The sequence below is a fragment of the Urocitellus parryii genome, chromosome 2, assembly GCF_045843805.1.
Source record: "Urocitellus parryii isolate mUroPar1 chromosome 2, mUroPar1.hap1, whole genome shotgun sequence".
NCBI lineage: Eukaryota > Metazoa > Chordata > Mammalia > Rodentia > Sciuridae > Urocitellus > Urocitellus parryii.
The window spans coordinates 168,646,521-168,670,712 of NC_135532.1; the positions used below are offsets into that span (position 1 = coordinate 168,646,521).

A 24,192-nucleotide genomic window follows, 5' to 3' on the forward strand; every position below is an offset into this window, starting at 1 on the left:
TTTAGGTTACTCTATATCCTTGTCAACATTTGGTGGTAGTTTTTTTGTTTTCTTTTAAAAATAAGTTTAGTCATTCTGGTTGCTGTTTATCTTGTTATCATTTTAGTTTTTAATTTTTGTCATTACTGTGTTATTTGCTCTCTTTCAGACTGTTCGGCATGGTTTTCCTTATCAGCCCACATCGTTGGCCTTTGATCCAGTTCAGAAAATCTTAGCTATTGGAACAAGGACAGGTGCTATACGAATGTATCCTTAATATTTGGTTCATTATTACCTACATTAATATTAATTAAATGTTCTTAAACATTCAGGTAAGAGAAATATTTATGCCTAAATAAAATTTATTGCTTCTTTAGAAATGAGTAACTATTATGAGGTGCTATGGTGCACACCTATAATCCCAGGGAATTGGGAGGCTGAGACAGAAGGATTGCAAATTCAAGAGGCCTCAGCAATTTAGCCAGGCCCTCAGCAACTTGGCAAGACCCTGTCTCAAAAAATAAAAAGGACTTTGGATACGATTCAGTGGTTAAGTGCCTCTGGGTTCAATCCCCAGTACCAAACAAAAAGAGTAACTATCTATAAATATATGTGCACATTTTCATCTGATGTAAGTTTTCACTTATCTGATATGCCCCCCACCAAACAAAAAGAGTAACTATCATGAAAATCAAATTTATTGACATGTTTTTAATGTCTTTGCAATTAGTATTGATGTCCTTTCTTAAATTTCTGTTATTGGTAGTTTGTATTTTCTTTTTCCTAATCACATCTTGGCTAGAAGATTATCAATTGTACTGATTCTTTAAAAAAGAATCAACTTTTAGATTCATTGCTTTTTCTCTAATGTTGTACTATATTTATTTCATTAATTTTTGATTCAATCTTTTTTTCTTTTACTTTGGGTTTAATTTGATCTTATTCTTTTAGTTTCTCAAGGTAGAAACAGGGCATTAATTTGAGAACTTTCTTCTTTTCTACTGTGTACCTATAGTACTATAAATTTCCTCCTAATTGCTTTAATGTCATCTCAGTTTTTCAAATTAATTATCTCATTTGAGATATTGTAAACTCACAACTAGTTGTGAGAAATCCCTTGTACTTTTCCCCCCAATTTCTTCCAGTTGTAACATCTTATAAAACTATAGTATAATATCACAATTAGAATATTGATACTGAGACCATCAAGATACAGGACCCTTCTACCACTATAGGATTTATCATGTTGCCCATGTGACCTCTGTCCAATCTAACTTTCCACCACCATTATTTGACCTCTAACAACCACTAATTTAGTCTTCATTTCAAAAATTTTGCCATTTTGAGAATGTAATATAAGTAGAATGGCATAGTATATAACCTTTGGGGTTCAGCTTTTTTTTAAACTCCTCATTAATCTTTTAAGATTCACCCAAATTGTTGCATATATTCATCCCTTGGGATCTACAAGGGATTGGTCTCAGTTCCACCCAGGGATGCCAAAATCTACAGATGCTCAGGATTCTAATGTAATGTGGTATAATATTTGCATAAAACCTACACATTCCTTTGGAATGCTTTAGATTATCTCCAGATTACTTAAAATATCTAGTGTATATAAAATGCTATATAAATAGTTGTTACTACAATATTGTTCAAGTAATAATGACAAAAAGAAAGTCTTTGCATGTTCAATACATATGCACTTTTTCCCCCAATATATTTGATCCATGGTTTGTTGAATTTGTGGATGTAGAGCCCACCAATTTGGGTGTTGAGTGTATAAGAGCAGTTTATTCCTTTTTATTGTTATTCCACAGTTTATCTGTTTACCTGTTGAAAGATATTTGAATTGTTTTTAGTTTCTGGTCATTATTATTAAACAGCTGTGAATATATGTGCACATTTTCATGTGGTATAAATTTTCACTTCTCTGATATAAATGCCTAGGAGTAAAATTGGGGCAATCGTATGGTTATTGCATGTTTTATTTTTTAAAGTATACAGTTCAGAGTTATTAAATACATTTATACTATTGAATAACTATCATTGCCATCCTTCTCCATACATGTTTTCATCTTATAAAACTGAAACTCTATAATAAGTAATTCCATATTCCTTTCTCCCATAGTCTCTGGAAACTACCATTCTCCTTTTTGTCTCTATAATTTTCATTATTCTAGCTATGTCATATTAATGGAATCATTTAATATTTGTCTCTTTTGTGACTGGCTTATTTTATTTATCATAATGTCTCCAAGGCTTATCCAAGTTGTAGGGTATGCCAAAATTTTCTTTCTTTTTAAGGCTGAATAAGATTTCATTGTATTTACACACCACATTTTGATATCCTTTCATTTGTCAGTGGATACTTGGGTTGCTTTTGTGGTTTAGCTATTGTGAACAGTGCTACTATGATCATAGGTCCTCTTTTTTAAAAAAAAAAAAGAGAGAGAATTTTTTAATAGTTATTTTTTAGTTTTTGGCGGACACAACATCTTTCTTTGTATGTGGTGCTGAGGATCGAACCCAGGCCGCACGCATGCCAGGCGAGCGCGCTCCCGCTTGAGCCACATCCCCAGCCCATAGGTCCTCTTTGAGACATTGGTTTCCAGGTCTTTTGGGTATGTTTCCAGAAGTAATTTTATTTAAAAATTTTTTGAGGAATCTCCATTCTGTTTATTAGTTTTGTAGTGATACTAATTTACATTTCCATCTGTAGTCAACATCTTTTGCTGAAAAAAATATTTTAATTTAAGATCATCTATTTATATGGCTAAACTTTAAGACTTTTAATTGCAAGTCTTATGCAGACTTTGGACCAGAATTTTCAGGTAAAGCAATTTCCATAATAATAGGGTTTTGTTTAAGAATTTTTTAAAACTTATTTTATTTTTAAAATTGATTGATTTATATGTCTATTTATTTTGGTCTCAGTCTAGCAGTCTTGCATGTTTTCTTTTTATCTAGGACTAGTTTAACTATAAAGCTTTCAAACAATCTTGAGTAATAAAATCATATTAAAATAAGCAAAAGATGAAGGGAGTTAAAATTGGAGGGCTAAAAGTTCTTTCATCTTAACTCCATAATGAATTTTAAGAATTATCTTAAAGTGTTTATAAGAAAATTTAAAATTAGACTTGCATGTCAAACCAAATATTAAACAAGGTGTATAAACCAAAAGCATTTCACCAGAAAAAGGACATTAGCTTAATTATGCTTAAAAGGTATAGGAGAGGGCTGGGATTGTGGCTCAGCGGTAGAGTGCTCCCTTAGCACAAGCGGGGCCCCCAGGTTCGATTCTCAGCACCACATAAAAATAAAGGCATTGTGTTGTGTCCATCTACACCTAAAAAAAAATATTAAAAAAAAGTATAGGAGAAACTTCTGTCAAAAAGAGGGGACTTTCCATAGGAACTCTCACAGAAGTATTCCTAGGAATTTGAGGGGGCAGTTTACCTTGCTGGGTTTGAATTAAATTTCTACTCAGTTTTTCTGCAGCACCCCATTTGTGATTCTATCTGATATATCCCCTATTACATGTATCAGAAAACCCCGAACACCAAAGGGAATGTGGGATTGCTCAATGTGTAGGATGTTCATTCCCTTCTGTACACCTCCCACATGAACTGTATTTTTTATTTTGGGGGGCTGGGGGATACTGGGGATTAAATTTACAGACACCAAGCACTGAGCCACATCCCCAGCCCTATTTTGTATTTTATTTAGAGACGGGATCTCAGTGAGTTGCTTAGAGCCTCACTTTTTTCTGAGGCTGGCTTTGAACTTGTGATCCTCCTGTCTCATCTCCACTTGCCAAGCCATTGAGATTACAAGCGTGCACCTATAATGCTACCATGCCTGGCTTTTACATGAACTGTTTGAGTTTCTTCTAACCCAAGATTGTGGTATATTTTTTCTCACTTGGCTTCCTGTGAGACCACTTCATGTCATAGATATGATGCTCTGACACTTCTATCATGACTTAGTCACCCAGGGGCATTCAGAGTGGGCCAGAGGGAGCATTTGTCTCTGAAGTTTGGAGACCCTCATGTAGAAAAATTTCTAATAGAACTATTTCCTGCAGCCATCAAATCCTTTAGCTTCTATCATAAAAACAGACTAATCAAATACTAATGGACAAAAGAACATGTAAAATAATTAGATTAAAGTGCACATTCAGATCAGAACAGAACCAGATCAGATATCCCAGAGTGAGAGTGACCACAAGGTCAGGTGGAGACTGGCAAGTTCAAGAGATTTCAAGCCATATAACATGAATTACATATAAAATAATTTCTTCAGCTTGGTGATCTTCTATGGGCCCCTTACCTCATTGATGCCATGCCAAAGAACTTTCCAGTAGGAAGTGCCTCACTAGAGGGGCCACTGAATACTTATCAGTTTTGGTAGTCAGACACTATATTTTTCCTCTTGAGGCTTGTGGAATTTTAGGAGCAGCTGAAAGAAGGATGGAGTGAAATCCCCCAAATATCAATGAACAAGAAGCAGCAGAAAGGAAACAGCTGCTCACTGAGGTTTAGCCAGACTCATAAGATAACAACAACAAAGGAAGCCACAAAAGTTGCAACTGTACCTATATTGATCATTATGCTCAGGGGTCCCTAATAGCTTACTGAGGGCTAGTCAATCATCCCTAGTCCTTCCCAGGTGTCCTCCCTTGGTGTCTAACCTCACAATGGAGGTGTAAAAATTTCCCAAGAAATTTCCCTTAGATTTCCTGTGTTTTTTTGGGTTGCCAGTTAGCTGAGAATCAAATCTGTCCTATCAGTCACAGTTCTTCCTGGTCAGTGGTCACTGGCTAAAGAGAAAATGGTCCAGGGAGGAGAAGCTAGGTTATCAAGTAGAATTGTCTTGGGAACACTCCCCACCCCCAAATGGGTGAGCACTAACAAGCCTCCCTGAGTCCTAACAACTTAATGGAATTAGTCCAGGCTGAGCTGCTGCTACCCATTGTTTCTACTTCTGGAGTTAAGGTAACTCTTAGGAGCTATTGGGAACCCTCCAATCTAGGAAGGCCAAGGTTATTCCTGCAGAGCAACCAGAAATTTGTCATGAACTTTTCACGATCTTTTCCTATTTGGTACTACTTGCAAATAACCAAACAGTCTTAAGGCAAGCAGGAAATTTTTATTCAGTAGCCTAAAAAAGGAGAAGGGGAGCTCAGGCTCTAAAGGCACCTCCTCTCCAAGCAGATCTGGTGTCTGGGTTTTTATCAGAACTGATTTATGAAGGGGATGGTGTAGAGTATTAAAGCTGTCTCTATAAGGGATTGGCAGTTGGCAGTTGAAGAGTGGTTATGGGCACCCAGCCTTGATTTCCACAGTCAGGCAGCCCTTTCTAATAAGCAGATGAAAGCAATAAGTTACTGGTAGGTGTGTTGCATGGTTGCATTGGGGGGGGGTGTCATCCTGCTGACAGCTGAATCATATGGTATATCCATTTTTAGTTTCTTGAGCAATCTCCAGTACTGTTTGTAATTAATATTCCTACCAACAGTGTACAAGAGTTTCTATTATCCACACCTTCACCAACATTTGCTATTTTATTTTTTTTGATAGAAGCTCTCCTAACTCAGATGAGATGATACTTTGTTGTAATTTTATTTGCATTTCTCTGGTGGCTAATGATTTTGAGCATTTTTCATATATTTGTTGGTCATTTGTATTTTCATCTTTTAAGAAGTTTTTATACAGATCGCTTCTCCATTTTTGAAATTTGGATTAAAATTGTATATTTTTTGTTAAGTATTTTGATTTCCTTATATTTTCCAGATGTTAACCATTTATCAGATGAAGAGTTGGTATATATTTTCTCCCATTCTGTAGATTTTCTCTTTATTGTTTCCTTTGTTGTTCAGAAACTTCGTAGTTTGATACAATCCCATTTGTCTAGATTTGTATTAGTTTCTTGTGCTTTTTAGGTCATATTGAAAAAAATCGTTGCCTGTATTTATGTGACAAAGTGTTTCCTTATATTTTATTCAAGTAATTTCATAATTTCAGGTCTTAATATTTAGATCTTTGATCCATTTTGAGTTGAGAGATAGAAGTCAAGTTTCAATCTGCATATGGATATCTATTTTTCCTGATACAACTTATTGAAGAGATTGTTCTTTCTCCAGTGTTTGATTTTTGTGCCATTGTCAAGAATCATTTGGCTGTAGATGCATGGGGTAATTCCTGGAATCAACATTCTGTTCCATTGATATAAGTTTCAATTTTTATGTAAGTACCATGATGTTATGATTTCTATCTGTAGTGTGTCTTGAAATCTGATACTCTGACACCTCCATCATTGTTCTTTTTGCTCAAGATTTTAGAATTGTTTATTTTCTTGCTCTGTGAAGAATATTATTGGTATTTCAATGGGGATTGCAGTGAATCTATAAATCAATTTGGATAAATGGGCATTTTAACTATGAATTTTTCTAGTCCATGAACATGGCGTCTTTCCTTTTTTTGTATTTTATTCAAATTTATCTCATTAATGTCTTATAATTTTATTGTTGATGTCTTTAATTTCCTTGGTTAAATTTATTCACAGTCATTTTATATTTTTATAGCTATTGCAAGTGGAGTTATTTAATGATTGCTTTTTTGGCAAGTTTGATACTAGCGTATAAAAATGCAACTGGTATTTGCATTTTGAGTGTGTGTGTTTTATATTAATTTATCAGTTTTAATAGACTTTTGGTAGTTTATTTAGGCTTTTATATGTATGGAATTATATTGGCTGCAAACAGGCATAATTTGACTTTCTTCCTATTTTCTTTCTCATTCTTAGTTGTTCAGGATAAAATTTCTAATACTATGTTGAATAAGAGCAGTTGAGTATGGAATCCTTTTCTTGTTCCAGATCTCAGAGGAAATACCTTCAGTTTTTTCTAATCATTATAATAGGGATATATGTTTTAATATTATAACTTTTATTATGTTAAGTTATGATACTTATATACTTAATTTGTTTAGGGTTTTATCATGAAGACATTGAATTTTATCAATCCCTTTTCTGCATCTATTGAAATTATAAAGTGATTTTATCCTTAATTCTGTTGATTTATGTCTATTGAACTGTGGATGTTGAACTTTCCTGGCATCCCTATGAGAAGTGCAATTGGATCATAGTGAATGATATTTTTGATTTGGATTTGGTTTGCTAGTATTTTGTTAAGAATTTTCACTTCTGTATTCACCAGGAATTTGGTCTATAATTTTCCTTTTGTGTATGTGTCCTTGTCTGATTTTGATATCATGGTAATTCTGGCCTCATAGTTTGAGTTTGGAGGGGTTCCTTCTGTCTCAGTTCTTTGGAATAGTTTGAGAATCATTGCCATTTCTTCTTCATAAGTTTGGTAAAATTCATTAGTGAAGCTATCTGGTCCTAGGCTTTTCTTTGGTGGGAATCTTTTAATTAATGATTTGATATCATTTGTTACTGTTTTTTTAATATCCTCATGGAACAATTTTGGTAGGTTGTGTCCAGCAGTGCATTAATTTCTTCTAGATTTTCCAATTTGTTAATGTATAGTTTCTAATGATTGATTGTATTTCTGTAGGATCAGTGTAATGTCTCCTTTTTAATTTCTTATTTATTTATTTGGGTTGTCTATCTTTTTTTCTTTTTAAAAATATATATTTTAGTTATAGGTAGACATAATATCTTTATTTTATTTTTATATGGTGCTGAGAATTGAAATAAGTGCCTCATGCATGCCAGTTGAGAGCTGTACTACTGAGCCAAAATCCCAGCTTCTTTTTTTCTTGATTAGCTTAATTAGTGGTTTGTTGATTTTGCTTATCTTTTCAAAAAAGAAACTATTAATTTCATTGATCTTTACTTTTTAAAAAAAATCTGTATTTATACTTTGATCATTGTTGTTTCTCTCTTCCTACTAATTTTGGGTTTGCTTTGCTCTTGCTTTCTAGGTCCTTGAGGTGAATTGTTAGGTTGGTTGGTTGAATTTTTTTGTAATATTAGGTACTTATTATTATGAACATACCTTTCAGAACTGTTTTTGCTATATTCCATTAGGTTTGGTATTTTATGTTACCATTTTCATTTGTTTTGAGAATTTAAAAATTTTCCTTTTGATTTTTTTCAATGACCTGCTTGTTTAAAATTATTTTGTTTATTCTTCATGTATTTATATAATTTCTACAATTTCCTTTGTTATTGATTTTAGGTTCATTCCATTGTGGTGCAAAAATGTAATATGATTTAGTTTTAAAATTTTCTTAAAACTTGTTATGCTATGGTCTATTCTAGAGAATATTTAATATGCTGAGTTAAAGAATGTGTATTAAATAGGTATTAGATGAAATATTCTTTAAATATTTGTTAGGTCATTCATCTGTAGTATAGTTTAAGTATGATGTTTCTTTATTGACTTTTTTGTCTAGATGATAAAAAATGGAATGTATGTATGTATAATATGTATATATGTATGTTAACACGAGAGTCAATGGTATAGAAGAGAACATGGAGATACAGGCTTAAAGTCAGTAATATTTTCTTTTTTTAATTTGTTCTAATTAGTTATAAATGATAGTAGAATGAATTTTGATACATCCTACATAAATGGAGTATAACTTCTCAGTCTTCTGGTTGTATGTGATGTAAAATAACACCAGTCATGTAGTCATATACGCACATAGAGTAATAATGTCTGATTCATTCTACTGTCCTTTCTACTCCCATGCCCCTCCCCTCCCCTCTCCTCCCCTTCCCTTCCCTTCCCTTCCGTCCCTTCTGTCTAATCCAAAGTAACTCTATTCTTCCCTAGCTCCCTGCCTGGGCCCTTATTATGAATTAGCATATGCATATCAGGGAAAACATTTAGGTTTTGAGTTTTGAGGATTGGCTTAACATGATATTCTCCATCTCCATTCATTTACTTGCAAATGCTGTAAGTTCATTCCTATCTATGCCTGAGTAATATTTTATTTGTGTATATATACCACAATATATTTATTGTGTATATATACCATAATCTATTTATCTATTCATCTGTTGAAGGGCAGTAGGTTGGTTCCATAATATGGCCATTGTGAATTGAGCTGCTAAAAACATTGATGTGGCTGTGTCTCTGCAGTATGCTGATTTTAAGTCCTTTGGGAAAAAACCAAGGAGTGGGATAATGGGATCAAATGGTGGTTCCATCCAAGTTTTCTGAGGAATGTCCATACTGCTATCCAGAGTGGTCACACCAATTTGCAATGTATGAGTGAACCTTTTTGCCACATCCTCTCCAACATTTATTGTTACTTGTATTCTTGATAATTACCATTCTGACTGGAGTGAGATGAAATCTCAGTGTAGTTTTAATTTGCATTTCTTTTATTACTTGAGATGTTGAACATCTTTTCATGTATATTTGATCATCCATATTTCTTCTTTGAAGTGCCTGATCAGTTCCTTTGCCCATTTATTAATTAGGTTATTAGTTTTTTGGTGTTAAGTTTTTTGAGTTCTTTACATACATATCCTGGAGATTAATGCTGTATCTGTGGTGCATTTGGTAAAGATTTTTTCCCATTCTGTAGACTCTCTGTTTATGTCCTTGGTTGTTTCCTTTGCTGTGAAGAAGCTTTTTAGTTTTATTCCACCCCATTTGTTGACTCTTGATTTTACTTCTTATGCTTTAGGAGTCTTGTTGAGGAAATCAGTTCCTAAACAGACATGATAGAGAGTTGGGTCTACTTTTTCTTGTATTAGGCATAGGGTCTTTGTTCCTGTGTCTAAGTTCTTGATCCATGTTGAGTTAAATTTTGTGCAGGGTGAAAGATGGGGGTTTAATTTCATTTTGCTATATATGGCTTGCTAGTTTTGCCAGCACCATTTGTTGAAGAGGCTATCTTTTCTCCAATGTATGTTTTTGGGGTCTTTGTCTAGTATGAGATAATTGTATTGAGTTTATCTCTTGTGTCTTCTATTCTGTACCATTGGTCTATGTATGTGTTTTTGTGCCAGTACCATGCCATTTTTGTTACTATGGCTCTGTAGTATAATTTAAGGTCTGGTATTGTGATGCCTCCTGCTTCACTTTTCTTACTAAGGATTGCTTTGGCTATTTTGGGTCTCTTATTTTTTCAAATGAATTTTATGATTGCTTTTCCCTTTATACCAGTATTCTGAGTTGGAAGAAAAAGAAATTTAATACTTGGAGTGTACATATGATGAGGTTTTAAAAAAACAAAAGTTATTACAGGTTTTCAGGCTTGAAAAGTCCATTGAAGTATCCTATGAATTTTTTGGTTTTATTTATTTATTTATTTATTTTTTTGGTACCAGGGATTGAATTCAGGGGCACATGACCACTGAGCCATATCCCCAGCCTTATTTTGTATGTTTAGAGACAGGGTCTCACTGAGTTACGTAGCACCTTGCTTTTGCTGAGGTTGACTTTGAACTCATTATCCTCCTGCCTCAGTCTCCCAAGCCCCTGGGATTACAGGTGTGCGCCATTGCACCCAATTATCCTACAGGTTTTATAATGTCTGAACACATAAATATTATTCTCCATAACCCATTGAAACAAAAAGCTCTGGGGATCTTTTGTTATTCTTTTTTTTTAAATTTTTTTTTAGTTATACATGTGCATAATATCTTTATTTTGTTCATTTATTTTTATGTGGTGCTGAGCATTGAACCCAGTGCCTCATATGTGCAAGGCAAGCCCTCTGCTACTGAGCTACAACCCCAGCACTCTTTTGTTATTATTATGAAAGTTGGAAAGGTTCTGGAGGCCAAAAGCTAGATGACCACTGGGGGTTATGCACAAGTGTGACTGGCTTATTTCTTTCTCTGACCCCAAAAGGAACCACTGTGATGGAATTTCAAATACTGGCTATATAAGGAGGGTGTCGGCAGCTGGAATTTTGTCTATAATTACAAAAAGATTTTGGTGGTGAACCTTCAGAATCCCAGATAGTGCATTTAGTGGTTGTTGGTTAGTGATTTGGTGTTTTGCTATTGGTTTTTTGATTTTGGGTTTTTGTTTTGTCTTTTTGTTTTTGGTCTTTTGTTTATTTGTTTGTTTTTAAGCTAGTATTCTTAACTGGATTCTGCCTTAGGATGTATAGTCAGAGTAGTGTAGTGCTGCAGGGGACCAGCTCCTGCTATGAGATGGCTCCCCAGACCATTATGATGTCCTGAGGGTCACTTGGCAAGGGGGTTTTGGCCAGTGATACTAGCCTACCATATTCTCAACAGGGCAGAGGTCATAGTGAAAGTTGTGCTGAAGACAGAAGGGAAACGTTCTTGTCCTGTCAGAACCTGATAGATAGGTTCCTGGCCCTGGAACACGGAAACATGATTCAGCACTTCCAGATTATCAAGACCATGCACAGTATCTACCTGGTCATGGAGCATGCAGGTCGGGGAGAGCTATGGTAGTGTATCCCTACTGCAGTGGCCTGCAATAGGAGAAGGCCCTCAGAGTGTTCAGGCAGATCATGTGTGCCACATGCCACTGCCATGAGAAGAAGGACATCGTGTAGCTCCACCTGAAGCTGGAGCATGTGGTGGATGTCAGGGGTAATGTCAAATTCATTGACTTTTGCCTTAGCACCAGGTTTATGCCTGGGTAGAAGCTGAACAGGTTCTGGGGCATTCTCCCATACTGTGCCCCTGAAATCGTCCAGGTGCAAGAATATGAGGGTTCCCCAGCAGACATCTGGAGGCTGGATGTCACTCTCTATCTTATGCTCACAGGAATATGCCCATTTAAGGCAAGCACCACTAAGCAGCTGCAGAAGCTGATCATGCAGGCAAGCTACGACATTCCCCTGCACCTTTTGGAGGGAGCACTGAGCCTCATCCAGCAGATGCTGACGCTGGACCCCTCGAAGAGGCCTACTCTAGAGCAGGTAATGGGGCACCCATGGCAGAGCAAGGGCAAGGACTCTTCACCCAGTCATTCCAACAAGCTACCCCCTCAGACCCCCTGACTCTGCCATCATAACCATCATGTTTGACATGGATTATGTCCCCTTTAATGCCTGGGTTGCTCTGGAAAATTTAAAATTTGATGAGGCCATGGCTACCTACCTCATTCTCTGGCACTGGAGAACCCAGGGGGTGGGCTGCAAGCTCCAGGTAAAGCTTGTGTACTGTTGGGTGTTTGGGCCTTGCAGATCCTTTCAGTGTCTATCCCAACAAGTGCGCAAGCGAGCCAGCTTTTTCCTTGGCCTGTGAGCAGTATAAGGCTGAGGAGGCCAAGAAGTTGGGGCAGAAGGGGGCTGCAAATGCCAGTGTGCCTGCTATTATTCTCCACTTCTTCCATGTGGGCACACCCCCCTCCCAGCCTAACTTCCCAGCCTGACCCTGTGTCCCACAGGCCTGAGTACCTCAGGCCCATCTCCTGGCCGATCCTCAGTACGTAGGTTACAGAAGGCTGTAGTTTGACATCCCAAGGTATCCCCTCAGGGCAATTCATTGACAGAGCAGGGGGTCACTAGAAGGATTACTACCTGCATTCTACAGCTTTGTTGCTACATGCCGTGCTTCTGCAGGCTGACCTTAAGAAGAAGAGTGGCTCCAATGGAAGGTGGCCACAGATAATCTTGGTTCTGTAACAGAGTTGCTCCAGTGGACATGCATACATGAGACAAACAGACCAATGGACAGCCAGAAGACCCTGAGCTCTGAGCATCCTGATATCATGAAGTGGGCATCAGTCAGGAGTGAACTCAAACAGCTTCAGCAATGAGGTGTTCCAGCTGGCTTGGGCTTGTCCAAGTGGATTCCAGCCAAGAGTCTGTCTGGATCCACCAGGACTCTCCTCTGTCCCCACCTGCCACAGACATCAGAGACTCTTTTCCCTGGAACACTTCCCCCTGCTCTATTTTCCTCTGGCCTTCCTTCTGTGCTTCTGGGAGAGAAGAGATGGTTCTTAATAAATTTCTGTTTCTTACAACTTGTATAATATCGATGTTTCAAAGATTTTTTAAGGGGACAGGTTTAAAAAGAGTGAGAAAGGGCTGGGATTGTGACTCAGTGGTAGAGTGCTTGCCTAGCACAGGTGAGGCACTGGGTTCTATCTTTAGCACTACATAAAAATAAATAAAATAAGATATTGTGTCCATTTACAACTAAAAAATAATTTTAAAAAAGGGGGGTAAATAGCCAGGCCACAGTGCAAGGGCAGGAGTTCAGTAGTCAGTCATTCCAAGGCCTTGACCACTGTGCCTCCCTCTCTTGTTCATTGTAGATAGAGATTTGCATACCTTGAGACAGTATAGATTGGGACTATGGGGGACATTGGCTCACTTGGGCTTGAGCCAATGTAGATGGGGACTCAGTGTCCTAGATCTAATGTAGACAGAGATTCTCCTCTTAAGCCACTGAATACTTGGTTCCATTGGAGCTGATTGCTTTGGCCAGAAAGAATCCCTTTTCTGGTCTTCAGGCCTCTCCCTGGGGTATGTGGAGAGGGTGGGTGGCAGATGTTGGAGAAGACAGTTCTGGAAAGGCATTGGAGACTCCAGAGTGTTCTATGGAATCATCTCCATAATTCCATGTGCAGGGAAGCAAGAGGTGGGCCAGTGGGCAGGAGTGGGCTTGTTTGCAGCAGTGACTTAATCCCAAATTTCCTCCTGGTCATTGCTAAAGGTCATCAATAGTGAGTACATGAAATATATGGCTCTGGAGATGTTAAACTTTCTCAGGGATGCTACACAAAAGCCAAGTGCACTCATGTGGAATTGCTCTTATCTTTGGGTTCTAGTGCCTGAATTTTGTAACGCGAAGTTATACAATAATGAGTATGAAACTCTCAGGTCAATCTGGACAGGAGCCTTCATGCACCATCTGTCTCTGGCATCTCTGCAGGACTGAGACTCCCAGAGCCTTTCCTGGATGCCTTAAAAAAAATCCATGTCCCATTTGACATTTTAATAGTTTGCCATTTTCTAGGAGGGCCTAGAGTTGTGAAATTATCAGAAGTTTAGTTGTTTTTAAATAGTGAAGTCTTTGACTATTTTTCTAGACAAAAAGGTTGGCAAATTCCCCTAAGTTAAAACTACTTTTCAGTTTGAGGCAGGGGCTCACTGTGACAGCCAGGAAATGGAAAATTTCAGATCCAACCTTGCCCTCAGGACTAGATTGTCTAATTGCTGCTTGAAAGCTTACAATGTGCAGAAGATTCTGGGAGGCAGGAGAGGCATAATGAGGGTCATGGAGGAGCCAACTCTAGACTTGGCCAACTCTAGACTTGCAGCATGATAGCCACAGCAGATATGCAGGAAGCCTGAAGAAGGCAAAGGAGGCAGTATAGAGGAGGTATTCCTTTTGTGCATTTTGTGTGGCTTGGTCTGGGGATTGGAAAGACTGTTTCCCAAGTTGTTTTCCCCATGCCCACTGTTGGGTCGATCTGGGACTTGTCAGATAGGTGTTCTCCCTCCTCCTAGAAATAGAAATTGGACTTCTCTTTGTGTACATGGTAACACTCCCTCTCTAAGAGGTAAGAAAGAGGGCTGTTTTACTTATTATATTATTTAGGTATTGTGAAGGCCAAGCCCTTTTGTGCTGAGGCCCTTACATCAAATAACCTCCAAACTGTGGGCTCCATCCCTACAGCCAGTGCTTACTTTTCCACCATTGAATCCAAACACCTGTTCTCTCAGTGGCCTCCTTTGGTACACAACTTCCTATGGCCTCTTCTTGCCTTATAGTCACAAGTGTACCAAAGAGGGGGTGGATGTTTGGGTCAGTGCAAGTTCACCATTCAGAGGAGTTTATGTGTAGTAGTCCAGAAACCAGAAGTGATGTTCCTCTTCATAGACCCCAAATAGAAGCAGGCCACAGTGTACTCAGATAGGGCTTACCTGTGGCTCTGAGTGGCACTATGTGACACTATGTATTTCAGTGTCTACCCTGTCCCTTTGGATGTGGGATGGGTGTTGGAAGGACATCCAACTGTCTCCTCTCTTGACCTTTTATCATCGTTTTTTGTTCTTTTCTGAAATATGATTTACATGTAGCAGAGTATGTAGGTCACAGAGCATAGCCCTGGGTCAGCCCAGATGCTGCTGTAAAGTTTGGCAGGAATCCCTTTGCATTTCTGCCAGATTACTAAGGTCCCTGCTATCACATAGAGCCCACTGCTTCCTATCTGTGAAGTGAAGACATTGCCTTCAGAAAGGGCCCATGTGCATGAAATTTCCATCACCACCTTCATGGAACCATCTGTGTTCTCTCCTGCCTGACCTCTGTTTTCCAAGAAGTCTTTTGGATCTGTTTTTGGCTTATTTGGGAGACTAAGAGAATGTGGTTTGGGAATGTCAGCATGGGGAAGAGCTGGTCAAGTTGATGATAACCATATTGGATAATTCTCAGTAGCTGCAGCCTGCTATGAGGTAGATGTTCCTTCTTTCCCAGGAATAAGATCTAAGATTCTCAGGGAAAGTGTGTTTTTTTTTTCCCCCTGAGGTTTAGGGGTGGTGTACTAGGGATTGAACCCAGGGGTACTTAACCACTGAGACACATCCCCAGCTCTTTATAATATTTTATTTAGAGACAGGGTCTTGCTGAGTTGCTAAGTACCTTACTAATCTGCTAAAGCTGGCTTTGAATTCGTGATCCTCCTGCCTCAGCCTCCTGAGTTGCTGGGATTACACGTGTGTATCACCACACACAGCACGACAAGTGTTTTTTATTTCTTAACAATCTTCCCATTAATCTTCTTTTTAATACCTAGTCTGGCTTTTCCAGGCCTGGCTTGCAATCTGCATTTTGATCTGAAGATTGTCCTATTCCAGAAGCTTTGTGGAGCATCACTCTCTTGTTTCCTCTGTTCCTGGCACCTGTTAGGATACCTGACTGCACAGAGAGGATGGTCAGTGTGCCCTGTACATGGTCCTGGTGCAAGAATTGAGGCCATGATGCTATAAGTGGACTGGTCTCCTGACATCCCCAGTGCTGAAGCACCAAACCAGCTTTGTGACCTTAGGCCAGAAGTTGCTGGTGGGATCAAGCTCAGGATGGGTTCTCAGTCTAGCTGTCTCCTTGGCCCCATGTGCTTGGTTGTGAGCTGTGCTCACTGGCTGGCCTGGCAGGAGCTGCAACTGACTTGACTGTGATTTGTTCATGCTGTTTCCTCTCTGAATTCTTTTGGTATCAGAAGAGAGAAGGATTCGTAGAGGATAGGAAAGGTAGCAGAATACAACAGTCACTAGTATGGCAATATGTAAAAACGTTGATGTGTAACTGATGTGATTCTGCAATCTGTATACGGGGTAAAAATGGGAGTTCATAACCCACTTGAATCAAATGTATGAAATATGATATGTCAAGAGCTTTGTAATGTTTTGAACAACCAATAATAAAAAAAAATTAAAAAAAGAAGAGAGAAGGATTGGCTTACCTGCAGCCAGTCTTACACCTCCCTGTCCCTATTGTGACTATGAGCCAGCTGCCCTGAACCTTTTAATTCTATTTTTTTTCCTTTTTTTTTATCTCTTTAATGTTCTTTTTTCTATATTTCTCCCATTTCTTACTGATTTTTTTCCAGCATGTACAATTTGCTGTGTGTGTATATGGGTGTTTGTGGGTATATGTATTCCCACTGTGTTAAAATATGCATATATATAATTTTACTTTCACATTAATTGCTATCTTTTGCACTTATTCTTTAAACTTGATTTGACTTAGGTGGTGTATAATATATGTGAATTTGTTTTTGTTTTTCTTTTTTTTTTTTTTGGTACTGGGGATTGAACCCAGGGGTGTTTAACCACTGAGTCACATCCCCAGCCTTTTTTTTTTTTTGTATTTTATTTAGAGACAGAGTCTCACTAAGTTGCTTAGTGCCTTGATTTTGCTGAGGCTGGCTTTGAACTCACAATCCTCCTGCCTCAGCCTCCTGAGCCTCTGGGATTACAGGTGTGCACTACCATGCCTAGCATATGTGAGTTTGAGCTGTTTTGATCTTACATTTGCTTGTTTGTTTGTATCTTGGTTTTTGTCCCTTTGTCACTCTTTTTCACCACTATTAGTCACATTTTCCTGTTCCCTCTTCCTCTTTATTATTGTTAATTTTTATTCTCCCTCCTCACAGCTGATTTTGATATCATGGTAATCCTGGCCGCATAGTTTGAGTTTGGAGGGGTTCCTTCTGTCTCAATTCTTTGGAATAGTTTGAGAATCATTGCCATTTCTTCTTCATAAGTTTGGTAAAATTCATTGGTGAAGCTATTTGGTCCTGGGCTTTTCTTTGGTGGGAATCTTTTAATTAATGATTTGATCTCATTTGTTACTTTTTTTATATCCTCATGGATCAACTACTATTTGTCAGTGTCTTCTTGATTTCCTAATTTATTGGATTATATTTTGTAATAATATAGTTTTTAAAATAAATTATTATACAATAATAAATTATAGTTTCTACTAATCCTCTTCATTTCAGAAGTGTCTGTGGTGATAGCTCCCTTTTCATCTCTAATTTTGTTAATTAGGATCTTCTCTCATTAGTTTGGTGAGGGGTTTATCAATCTTATTTATCTTTTTGAAGAACATACTCTTTGTTTCATTGATCCTGTATTTTTAAAAAATTCTCGATTTTATTAATTTGATTCTGATTTTTATTATTTCCTATCTCCTATGGCTTTTTCTTCCTTTCTAAGGACTTGAGGTAAATCATAAGATTATTTATTTGGGATCTCTCTATTTTTTAAATGCAGGCACTTCATGCTATACATTTTCCTCTTGAAACTGCTTTTATACTCTCCCAGAGATTTTGATATCTTGAATCTCTGTTCTCACTTGTTTCTAAGAATTTCTTCTCATTTCTTCTATGATTCATTCTTCATTTAAAAGAGTATTATTCAGTCTCTATGTGTTATGTGGTTTCTGTTTTTTTCTTGCTGTTGATTTCTAGTTTCATTTCATTATGATCTGTTAGGATATACAGAATTATATCATTTAAAAAATCTATTTACAGAGGTTTACATTGTGACCTACAATATGGTCTACATTGGAAAAGTTTCTGTGAAATTCTACGAAGAAAATACATAAAGCTCTTTTGGTATGTAATATTTTTATGTCTATTAGGTCCCTTTGATTTATAGTACCATTTAGGTTGGAAATAGCTTTATTGCTTTTATGTTTGGATGACCTGTATGTTGGTGTATTGAGGTTAACCAGTATTATTGTATTGGTGTCTATCTGAAATTTAATCTCAAGAACTTTTTTCTGTTGTTGTTTGTAATTAGGTGCATATGTAATTGTGATTTGGGGCATATGTGTTTACTATCATTTTATTTTTTGGAGTGTTCTCTTTACCAGGATGTAGTAGCCTTCTTGGTCTCTTATGATCTTTCTTGTTTTTGGACTCCATTTACATGGAATATTTTTGCCTAGGGTGCCTTTGCCTATGAGATAAGCCGTTTCAAACAGCATACAGTTGGATCTTGTATTTTGATCCATTCTGCTAATCTGTATCTTTTAATTGGGGAAATGAGACTATTAATATTATTTACTAATATTAATAAAACCATTATATACTTAATATATAATATTTAATATATTTTAATTAACATTATTATATACATAATATAATTAATATTATGAATTGGTGTTTGTTTTATGCCATTTTGGATTGTTACTTTATTTAATTCGGTCTTGATTTTCACTTAGTTGGTTGCTTTTCTAGTGATCTTTATCTCTTTGGGAGTTTTAGGATTTATTTTGGGGCTCCTTGTGTGCCCCAAATATCTTTGAATATTATTTGTAATGCTGGCTTAGTGGTGATGAATTCTTTTAGTTTATCCTTGCCATGGAAAGCTTTTATTTATTTTCTTATTAATTTTGAAAGATTAATTTGCTGGATATAGCAATCTTTGCTGGCATTTGTTTTCTTTTAGAGTTTGGATTATCTTATTCCAGGCCCTCCTTGATTTTAGTATCTTAGTTGAAATACTAGATATGAGCCTTATTGATTTTCTCTAAATATTAACTAACATCTTTCCTTTGTAGCTCTTACTATTTTCTCTAATAGGTATTTTTATTTTGATATGCCATAGATTGTTTTGATCTTGTGTATTTGGGGTTTTATATGAATCTGTATGTGGATGTCTATCTCATTTCTAATATAGGGCAGTTTTTCCCCTTATATCTCATTGAAGATATTATTAATGTCTTTCTCCTGTATCTCCATGTTATCTTCTATCCCAGTGACTATCAGTTTTTTCTCTTGCTGCTATCCCAGAGTTTTTGTTTATATTGATCACGATCTTTTATTTTCAATTCTTTATTACATACTGAATTCCAGTTTATATATTCTGTCTTCATGGCCTGATAGTCTGTCTTCAAGGACTGAAATTCTATTTTCTATGCAATCTAATCTGTTTTCCCTGCTTTCAAGTAAATTGGATTTATTTTGTTTTTTATTTTCAGGATTTATTATTGGTTTCTTTTCAGTATTTTTATTTCTCTATCAAACCACCTTTCATTTACTGTATCATCTGTTAGATCTTCTTTTAGTTCATTGAACATTTTAGTAATCTTTTTTGAAATATTTCTCTGGAATTTTATCCATTTCTGTGAGATCCTTTGTTGGGGATGGTGAATTTTTAGGGGAGATTTATTTGACTGTTCCCTTGTGTTTTCAGAGGACTTGGAATTGTGCATCTCTTGAGATGGATTCCCCTTCCTCTTTTGTAAATGTATTTTGTGGGTATATGTGTAGTTATCTTTTTTGTTCTTGGATGTCTCTGTTTTTGACGTATGATTAGATGTCCAGGAGTGGGACCTGAGGTCCTTCTGTTGTTGTTCCTACTTGGGACCTAGGTGTTATTTGGAGTTTTGTCTTCCCTCCTCTGTGGTTCAAATATTGTTGAGGCTTTCTAAATTGTGTGTGGGGTTATATTCCCTGTTTCTTGGCTGTGTTGTGAGTATTTTTCAGCAGGAATATCTCTATTCTGTGAGCTTGATGTATCCCATTCACTTTCCAGCCCCTCTTAAAGAGAAGGGGGGAGCCAGGAATAGCAATGATGTTAGCAGCAGATATACAGCCTTTAGATCAATGTCCAGTGTCTATTTTGACATCTAAAACACTAGTTACCACCTCTGTAGAAATGGTAGTCAACATTTAACATTAGCACCCATGATAAATAAACATCAGACAATAAAGAGCAAATATCTATTACATTGTCCATAGTATTAATATTCACAAGATGGATGGGATAATAATTACATAAACTATATAATTCTATCAGATAATGGCATTACAGTTTCTTCAGTGAAGAGGAAATATGGTAGGAAAGCAAGGGAAAGTTTGAAATATTGAAAATTGAACAGGGAAGAGTCATGATATATGTACCAGATGACAACTGTTAAGAGGAAAGAGTAAAAAAAATAGTAATAAAATAATGAAATACCAAGAGAGAACAGGAATATTTGTCTATTAGTGAGGGAAGAGTGTGAAGAAAGGGCAATAAGAAGAATAAAAATCAAGGCATGAACAAACAAATATAAGTTCAAAACAAGTCAAACCTATGTATAATTTTGTACCCCATATAAGTCAAACCAAGGCTAACTAATTAAGTGTATGAATAAGAAAGCAATTTAATGGCTATAATTTCACTAAATAATATAATCATATTACACCACCATCATGTATGCATTATGTCATGGACTTAAACATCATTGGTTGGTGTATGACTATACTAGAAAAATATTTCCTTTTTGCCTCTGTGGTTTCTAGGTGGAAATCTGTTGTCATTCAAATTTTTATTCATTTGTAATGCAACATTTGTTTCTGGCTGCTTTCCAGATTTTTAAAATAAATTTTTAGTCTTTAGAATCTTAATTATGATGATCTTTGTCATGGATGTTTATAGATTTCTCTTATTTGGTCTTTGCTCAGATTTTTACATCTGTGAGTTTATGTATCCATTGGGAAGTACATATTTTATATATGACACACATATTCTATACACATGATATACATTTGTTGAACTGTTTACAACAGTTGAGCCATTAACACATCCTCCTCCTCATATAGTCATATATTTATTTTTTTTAAGGAGGCAAGCACACTTGGTATCTATTCTTTCAGCAAATTTCATGTATACAACACAATATTGTTAATTATGCTTAATATTATGCTATAAATTAGAACTCTAAAATTTTTCATCTTATATTACTAAAACTTTGTATCTTTTGACCAACCCCCCAATTTCCCTGCCCCTGGTAACTACCATTCTACATTTTACTCACTGTTTCTATGAGTCTTTTTTTTTTTTTTTTTTTAGGGTGAGAGGGTTAATCATCCGGGAGGTAGAACGCCTGGAGTCTGGGTTTAAGTTTAGGTGTGTACCACATTCTTTGCTGAATGCCAGTTGATGTGGAGATTTTAATTCAGCATATCTCCTGGGCCCAGCAATTGCTGGTCTACATGCTGGAAGATTGTGTACCACACTCGTGTGGTATAGTAGCCAATTCTAGTCCACTATGCTGCCTGCAGACCCGACGATTCCTGGTCTCATGTTCAGTATCCAAACTCAATCTTTTCCACTGCTGACCTTTCAAATTCCTGGTCAGGGCTTCTCTCCTAGCTGGAGGGAGGTGGGAGCAGTGTTTCCATGACCAGGATTCTCCTGTGTAAACCTCTATCCACACTTGATTTTCTCCTGGTCACTTAGGCACACTCTATCATGCAGTGTGGGTTTTCCAGGCTTGTTTTGGGGGCCAGACTCGGGTGTGCCAAAAACTGGCTCCCTTGGCTGTTGTCTCCCATGCTGCGGCTGCAAAATGGTTCCTTCCTCTGTCCTCCACATGCCACTGGGAGAGAGATGCAGTTTCTTTCCTGTACCAGGATATTGTGTAGGACACCTCTCAGTTTAGTTGGGCATTGTCTTTGATCTCTAAACTCTTTGTACCTAGATGCACTTCAGTCCTCCCAAAATGTGGGTTCCTTTTTTTAAAGCTATATTTTAAATAAATGACAGCAGAATGCATTATAATTCATATTACACATATAGAGCACAAATTTTTCATATCACTGGTTGTATATAAAGTATGTTCACACCAATTCATGACTTCATAGATGTACTTTGGATAATAATGTCTATTACATTTCATCATCCTTGCTAATCCCCTGCGCCCCTGCCTCCCCTCCCACCCCTCTGTCCTATCTAGAGTTTGTCTATTTCTCCCATGCTCCCACTCCCTACCCCACTATGAGTCAGTCATCTTACATCAGAGAAAACATTCGCCATTTGTTTTTTGGGGATTGGCTAACTTCACTTAGCATTATCTTCTCCAACTCCATCCATTTACCTGCAAATGCCATGATTTTATTCTCTTTTATTGCTGAGTAATGTTCCATTGTGTATATATGCCACATTTTTTAAAATCCATTCATCTATTGAAGGGCATCTAGGTTGGTTCCACAATTTAGCTATTGTGAATTTTAATGCTATAAACATTGATGTGGTTGTGTCCCTGTAGTATGCTGTTTTTAAGTCCTTTGGGTATAGACTGAGGAGAGGGGTAGCTGGGTCAAATGGTGGTTCCATTCCCAGTTTCCCAAGGAATCTTCATGCTGCTTTCCATATTGGCTGCACCAATTTGCAGTCAAAACATGGGCTCCTTTAATTTCCTTGTTGCTTTACTCCACTTGCGGACAGACTGTTCTGGCTTGTACCTCTGGCCTCTGCCATGGTTGTAGTGCTGGGAATTTCTTCCTTATTTTAGAGATCCCAATCTGTTTTGAGGGTCCATATTAAATTCCAGTAAAGTACCCCCTAATTTTTGTTTGTTCACCCACTTTGCTGAGAAGCTGCCTGTCTGCTTTTCTTAGTTTTACACCATGGAGCACACAGGGAAGTGATTTCTCTATTCTACCATGTTCCTAGATTTGTTCTTAAACATACTTTTTCAAGCCATTGTGAATGGCATTGTTTTCCTGATTTCTTCTTTAGCAGGTTTATTATTGAATTATAGAAAACTATTGATTTTGTTCATGCTGAATTTGTTCATCAGCTCTAGAAGTCTTCTGGTGGAACTTTTAGGTTCTTCTAAGTATAGGATCATATCATCTGTACACAGGGAGACTTTTACGTTTTTCTTTCCTGTTTTTATCCCTTTTATTTCCTTCTCTTTCTAATTGCTCTAAAATTTCAAGTACGATGTTGAAGAGGAGTTTTTGGAGTAGATATTCTTGTTTTATTCCTAATTTTAGAGGGAATGTGTTAACTTTTTCTCCATTCAGTGTAATGTTGGCTTTGAATTTATTATATATAGCCCAAATTATGAAACACTAGTTTCTTTATGGTTTTTATCATGAAGAGGTATTGAGTTTTGTCAAAGGCTTTTTCTGCATCTATTTGGATGATCCTATGATTTTTTCCCCCTAAATTGTGTTTATGAGGTATGTTGTATATGTTGAACCAACCTTACATCCCTGGAATGAAACCAACTTAATCATGATGTATGATCTTTTTATGTGTTGTTGAATGAATATACTTGCTGATATTTTATTAAAGATTTTTAATCTATTTTCATCAAGAATATTTGCCTGTAGTTTTCTTTCTTTGAAGTGCCCTTGTCTATATTTGCTTGTAATTTTCTTTGAAGGTCCTTACCTGGTTTTGGTATCAGGGTGATCCTAGTTTTGGTATCAGGTTGATCCTGGTTTTGGTAACAGGGTGATACTTGTTGTGTAGAGTGAGTTTGGAAGTGTTTCTTCCATTTTTGTTCTATGGAATTATAATTTGAGAAACATTGATAGTAGTTATTTAAATATCAGATAGAATTCATCTATGAATACATTTTGTCCTGGGCTTTTTGTTCTGTGGGTTTTTATTACTACTTCAATCTCCTTGGTCTGTTTAGATTTTCTATTTCCTCTTAGTTCAATTTTGGTAGATCATATGTCTCTAGAAATTTATCCATTTCCTCTAGATTTTTCAGTTTATTGAACCAAAGTTTGGAAACTAATCTCTAATATTTCTCTGGATTTCAGTTAATTTTGGTCTTCTTTCTCTTGGTTAATTTAGCCAAAGGTTTATCAATATTATTTATTTTTTCAAAGAGAAAAATTTTCAGTTCATCGATTCTTTATATTATTCTTATAATCTCCATTTCATTAATTTTGGCTATGATCTTTTTTCTTTCTATTGAGTTTTAAAATATTTTTTAAAAAATAATCTTTTATTCTTTTTAGACTGTATATTTCAACATATTATA

The 24,192-nt window shown here is 36.6% G+C and overlaps 1 protein-coding gene across 1 annotated transcript in view; it reads left to right on the forward strand.

Annotated features, from left to right (window-relative positions):
* Stxbp5l (syntaxin binding protein 5L) overlaps positions 1-24,192 on the forward strand; it is a 326,221-nt gene that overhangs the window by 53,590 nt on the left and 248,439 nt on the right. Inside the window, exon 3 of the mRNA XM_026395287.2 lies at positions 149-246. Within this exon, the coding sequence (XP_026251072.1) occupies positions 149-246 (98 nt within the window). The remainder of the gene's footprint in view (positions 1-148; positions 247-24,192) is intronic.